This window comes from Quercus suber, unplaced genomic scaffold (assembly GCF_002906115.3).
Source record: "Quercus suber isolate HL8 unplaced genomic scaffold, Cork oak 2.0 scaffold_506, whole genome shotgun sequence".
NCBI lineage: Eukaryota > Viridiplantae > Streptophyta > Magnoliopsida > Fagales > Fagaceae > Quercus > Quercus suber.
The window spans coordinates 62,947-68,844 of NW_027069955.1; the positions used below are offsets into that span (position 1 = coordinate 62,947).

A 5,898-nucleotide genomic window follows, 5' to 3' on the forward strand; every position below is an offset into this window, starting at 1 on the left:
GGGGGGGGGGGGGGGGGGGTGGGGTTGTTGACCATTAATATAGACATCCCAAAGCAAATGTATTTAGACCCACATTGCAAGATCAAGTGTTTCACCATCCACTATAGTTAATCTGTTAGTGGGTGACAGCAGGCATGTCTTGACACAATGACAAAAGTCCGATATGCACTCAATATAGTGCTTGTCAAAATGTGTAACGGACACATTATAATATGCCCATCTCTAAAAAATTTATTATAGGCATCAGATTCAACCCAACAAGATTGAGACAATAACAAGGGACCATGGAAACAACTCTCATGCAGCAAGCATCCCATCTGGTTAGATTGCCGGTGCACCACCAATCTCATCCACTTGTGATATTTTCAGAAAAGTATTAAAATAGCAAAAAAGGAAAAGAAGAATTACCTTGTTCTTTACTACTTCTGAAAAGAATTTGAATTGGTATACATCAATATCACCAAGGAGTGCTAGATCGAGACCAAATACCCACCACCTTTTAGGGAGTTGCAAAGCAAAATAACTCTTCTTTTGAGGCATAAACCACCCGCCCAACCAGCTTTTATGACATATATACCTTATAAAGGTATTAAGACCATCAAACCAATCTGCATTCAAAAAGAGAATATTATTTCACCATAGTGACAATCTAGATGGTTACAAAGTTTAAGGGCTTCTTAATGAGGAAAACCGGGGTCTAAAAAGCTGATTCTAGTTCATGTTATCAAATAAATGCAGTAATAAATTCATAAATGAAAACAACAGAATCAGTTCCAAAAACTTTTCTCTTTTGTGGAGGAACAAAAGTAAATCATGAAAGGCTCAAACTCAATATTTATACAAACCATGGTTTCCAGGAATAACAAAACACTGAGGTCCATCATATTGCTTCAGTTCAGACACCCCACAAGGTACCTCAGGCTTGTTTACAGCTACGTGCTCTGGCTTATACCACAGAGGGGCTGGAGAGCATTCTCAAAAGGACGGAAGAAGCGTCTTTCATATGTGAATGCTGACGGATTAGGGTACCTATAATAGAACCAGACAATATGATATTCAGCTTTTTTTTTAATATAATTAGAACTCACACAACAATACGGAATGAACATGCCCTACAGGGAAGGAGATGTCATTTAGAGATACTTGAGTGTGTATTTGAATAGTTTAGCATATAATAATTAATTCTTCTCCTACCCTTGCCATAGATTTTTTTCCCCCTTCTTTTTTTCAAAATCAATTGTTGACAATTAAACACTCAACATCAATACTCTAAAGCAACCCCACCCCCACCCCCCCAAAAAAAAAAAAAAAAAAATATTCAATTTGAAGCAATTGCCATAAATTGTCTACTTACATGTCAAATGCTGAAAGCAAAGTTACAATAAGGTGATCCTAAAATTACCAGAATATGTGGTCTGCAACATGCTAAACAAGTAACCATTGAGTCCATTCCAAGAACTTCTAACATAATAGGAACAGCCAGCATGGAGTTGCACTCTAAAGAGAACAAACCTTAAATCCAGCACGCTTATAAATTGATGCCAGAGTGGTTGGCACTACAAAGTAGGCAGATGCAGTGGTGGCAAAAGGGAGTTGATGTGGCAGTTAAGAGGTGGTCTACAGACATATGATAAAGGCAGTAGGGCCAAAGTGGTATGGCTGATATTATTATGGTGAGTTGAAACATGTAACAATGGTGGTAGTGGTGTTGAAGATTGTTCTTTTAAGTCTAGTTACTTTCAGAGTTGGAATTTCAATAATTTTGTGTTTGCATGAGAGATTTTTATGTAGGATTTTACTCGGTTGCAATTTTGGAATTTCCAACATTGATTTCCCTTGTTTTCTTTAACAATAGAGTGAACTTGGTTTTCAAATATACATAGCCCAAGTTCAAATTCCATGGAGGAATGTACAAAGCCCCAAAAGAAAAAATCGTGGAAGAAGCTGTCATTGTACAAATTTCTACCACCATTATTATCTCAAACAACCCACCATTGCTTTTCACATCTTTACCACTGCTGTTGCTAATAACAATACAATCAGCACCACTGTCAATGCTACCACCATCATGTGTCACTACATCCGCCACTTGCCATAACATCCACCACCATATTCCATCATCACCAAATCATTGCCATCATCATTGAAAAGATTATACTACTCTAATTTCTAAATTCTTAATTGTACTTATCTAAACAATAGAGATTTTGATTAACGGGATTAAAATTCCCATCAATTTGAATCCCTTCAATTTGGAAATTCTAAGAATTTCTAATTCTTCGGAGGAACTTTGCAAGCCATGTGTTTCGCTCTTGTTTCTTCCAAAAAGCAAACCAATTAGAGTTTTTCCGTTCAAGCGGTCTCTCTCTCAAAATAGCACGGTTGCCACAATGACTATAAAAAACACAGCAGGCTATACTAAGAACCTGAACCAAAAGTAAGGGCATAAACATGATATTCAGGGTTTATATGTAATGGCAAAACCAGCAATGTGACACAGAGGTACCAAAAGCATCATCACAACTTACAGCACAATTTTGAAGAATGGTTGAGATCTCTGGTCTCTTTCCAGCCACACGTGAAACAAGGCCAATGTACCAAAGACCATAAAAGATAATATGGAATACAATAAGAAACAAAATAGAAGAGATAAATATTGTTAAAAACATTGAAAGATTCATCCTCATATCCACTCCCATTGACTGAAAACTAGGAAGATGATACACAGCTGCTACTAAAATCCAGGCTATGTACCTGCAGAAGTAAATTTCCAAAGATTACTAACACCACTAGATTTTATAGTTCACCGTACTAGAAAAGTGACAGAAATACATAAATATTAAACACGTGTGTGCATCTGACTGAGTATGAGAAGCAAACTCAATAGCATAGGAGAGGAGTAAACTACTTACCACCGACTGAAATTCGAATAGCTTGGTTTAATAGTCTTCCCTATAAATGGAGATGAAAAGAAATAGAAGAAACCAAGCAAACAGCCATACATAGACCACCATTTAATATTGTTGTCCAACTTCTCTACAAGAGTATGGATGTTATCTGATGAGATAAAAAACAGGCAACCTACAACAACAGCAATTATAGCATGCCGTGAATGTTCATGTGGGTACGGATACGCCGGAGTAAAAATTGTTCTAACTCTCTCCATTTTAAGTGTCTCCAGTAAACCAACAGACTGCTTATCAGAACCCATTAAACAGCCTTGCACTTATTCGGATCACTTCACTTGATTCAAAGCCTTGCAAATAAAACTCTCTTTGGGATTTCCAAAACCACCATAGAAACAAGTTCCAGAATCCTGAGCACAAATTCATATTATTAAAAAAAAAAAAAAAAAAATTAACTAACTTGAAAGGATTACATTCATTGACAATGCTACACTTATAAATACACAGGACAAGAGACAAGTTCAGCAAATTGCATGTGGAAAAGAAAACAACATATCAATCACTACATTCTAATCAGGCTGATGGCCCTCCTAGTTGAGGCAGATACGAGCATGTAAAAGCAGAGCCTCATCCCTCCAACATTAAGACCCAACATTTCCTCAACATTGTGATCTAACGTTTTTTTTTTTTTTTGGAATTAAAAATAAAATAAAAGATAAAAATCATGCGCTTGCCAATGAGTTATAGCTCAACTCGCACTTCCTTCTCCCAAAATAATGGGTTGGACGGTGAGGTCATGAGTTCAAAAAACATTAGACACAAAACGAATTTTCAAGAATTGGCATTAGTGATTATTTCCATCAATTAATCTCGTCAACTTCAATTCAAAAAAAATTAAGTATAAGCAAACAGTGAATACTGATTGGAATTCACAATTATCTCGAGTAAATCAAAAAACCACCAGTTCCATAATATGGTTCTCCAACTTATTAAAACCTATTATAAAACAATAAATGCAATGTCCATAACACTTAAAATTAAAATCAAAAAGCACACAACAACACAAAGAGACCATACATACTAACTACTTACATATATATACATACATACATATTACATTATATATATTCACTTTTATCTAAATTTGCGCAGTTCTTCTACGTTGTAATAACGAATTCAAATCAGTCACACAAAAAAAAATCAAACAAGTACAAACCCTAACACAACTCTTAACCGCAAAGTAACCGCCACAAACACAAACACAGAGAGAGACACGTACAGTTAATTGAAGAATTATAAAGCACAAGAACATAAAAGCAAAATTACAAAGAGAGAAAGAGGAAGAGAGAGAGAGAGAGAGAGAGATTGTACCTGAAAGAGAGAGCGGTGATGAGAGAATTCAAGGAGTGAAGGAAGAGAAAGATAACACAACATGTGCTAGCAGAAATTTATGTAATTATTATAAGAAAGAGAAATAAGGGGGTTGCGGTACGCTATCATATGTTATCTAATGTTGTAAAAGAGCGACTTGGTATCTGAGAATGTTTTTGAGGAACATAGGCACATTGCAATGGCATATTCTTTTTTTTTCTTTTCTTTTTTTCTTTTTTTTTCAAGCTCTTGCCTATAACCACCCCCTCTCTCTTTCTTTCTACTCGGAATAATTCTTTGACAGAAAAAATTAAAAAAAAATTATTATTGTTTATTTATAACGATATTGATGTGTCAGAATTTAGAATTACATGGAACTGTGGAGATTGGGAAGGAAAGAAAGGTTGCTTCAGTTTATGTTTTGTTTTTTTGTTTTTTTTTTTTTTGGGTTTATTCAAAGTTTGAAACCCAAGTTAATGTTGTTGAGGCGGTTCGGTTGTGTCTGTGACACGTAAGAGTGGCCTCGGGCTTTTTCTTCAATGAATACCCAACCTACTTGTATTCATTGATTTCTTGACTTTTGACTTTGAGCCCAATTTGAATAAGTTTATTTTTTTTATTAATGGAAAGGGAAATTATTGTGCCAAATAATAAGGGGAATACTTAGATACTCTCAATAATATTTTTTCTTCTCATATTCCTAATGAACTCATCATAAATTTAATGAGTGAATCTCACTATAAATATGAAAAGAGTAAGCATCATTCAACGTGCTCAGTACTTAAGAATTACTCTACGGTTAAAATGTAAATTGTATCTTCTAAGTTTAGCTGAAATTTATTTTATTATTTAACTTTACTATCATTCAATTGGATATTTTAAGTTTCAAATTTATTCAATTTAGGCCTTCTGTCCAATTGCCCTTAAAAAAATATTTTTTTCACATGAAAAAAAAAATCTATAAAATTAATTATTTTTAAATCTTATAAATTTTTTATGTAAGAATTTTTTTTTCAAAAAATCTTTTTTCATTAGTTAATTTCATACTTAATGGCAATTTTTTTTTAAACAAATTTGAATTCAAAATGCCTGAATTGAATTATTTTAATTAAATAAAAGTAAGATTAGAAAATTGAAATAGATTTCAATCAAACTTAGACGGTGCACTTTATATTTTAGCCTAATAATATCACGTGTTTTTGGAGGTTACTGAAAGTCTGAAACAGATTTTACAGAGGAGAATCAGATTTGAGAATCACGTAACTTTCAGAAAACAAGAAACATGAAGAATGTATTTATCAAAAAAAAAAACGTGTAGGATAGAAAGTCAACTACAACGGCGAAGGTTTGATGGGCTAGATTGTGAAGATTGCTGAGGTTACTAAGCCCAAATAGGATAAAGGTCGCCCGTGGAGGAGGATTAAAACTTAAAAGATTGGCAAGCCCAGTAAATGCCAACAGATCGGAATAAAAGAGAAAGGCCCAGTCAGAGCTCAATTTTTCCTTTTAAGAATATATTGACAAGGATAGAGAGAGAGAAAGCAGTTTTACCACTGCCGTAACGTGATAGTCATTTCATAAGTGTAATTCATAGTTTAGTCAAAAAATAAAATTTAGATCT

At 34.2% G+C, this 5,898-nt stretch overlaps 1 protein-coding gene across 1 annotated transcript in view; it reads right to left on the reverse strand.

Annotated features, from left to right (window-relative positions):
- The window catches only part of LOC112025882 (uncharacterized), an 11,015-nt gene extending 6,328 nt beyond the window's left edge, over positions 1-4,687 (reverse strand). The window contains 7 exon segments of the mRNA XM_065763420.1: positions 409-608; positions 846-962; positions 965-1,112; positions 2,283-2,426; positions 2,529-2,754; positions 2,913-3,316; positions 4,278-4,687. Of these exon segments, the coding sequence (XP_065619492.1) occupies positions 409-608; positions 846-962; positions 965-1,112; positions 2,283-2,426; positions 2,529-2,754; positions 2,913-3,211 (1,134 nt within the window). The 5' untranslated portion in view covers positions 3,212-3,316; positions 4,278-4,687.
- Between the last annotated feature and the right edge of the window lie 1,211 nt (positions 4,688-5,898).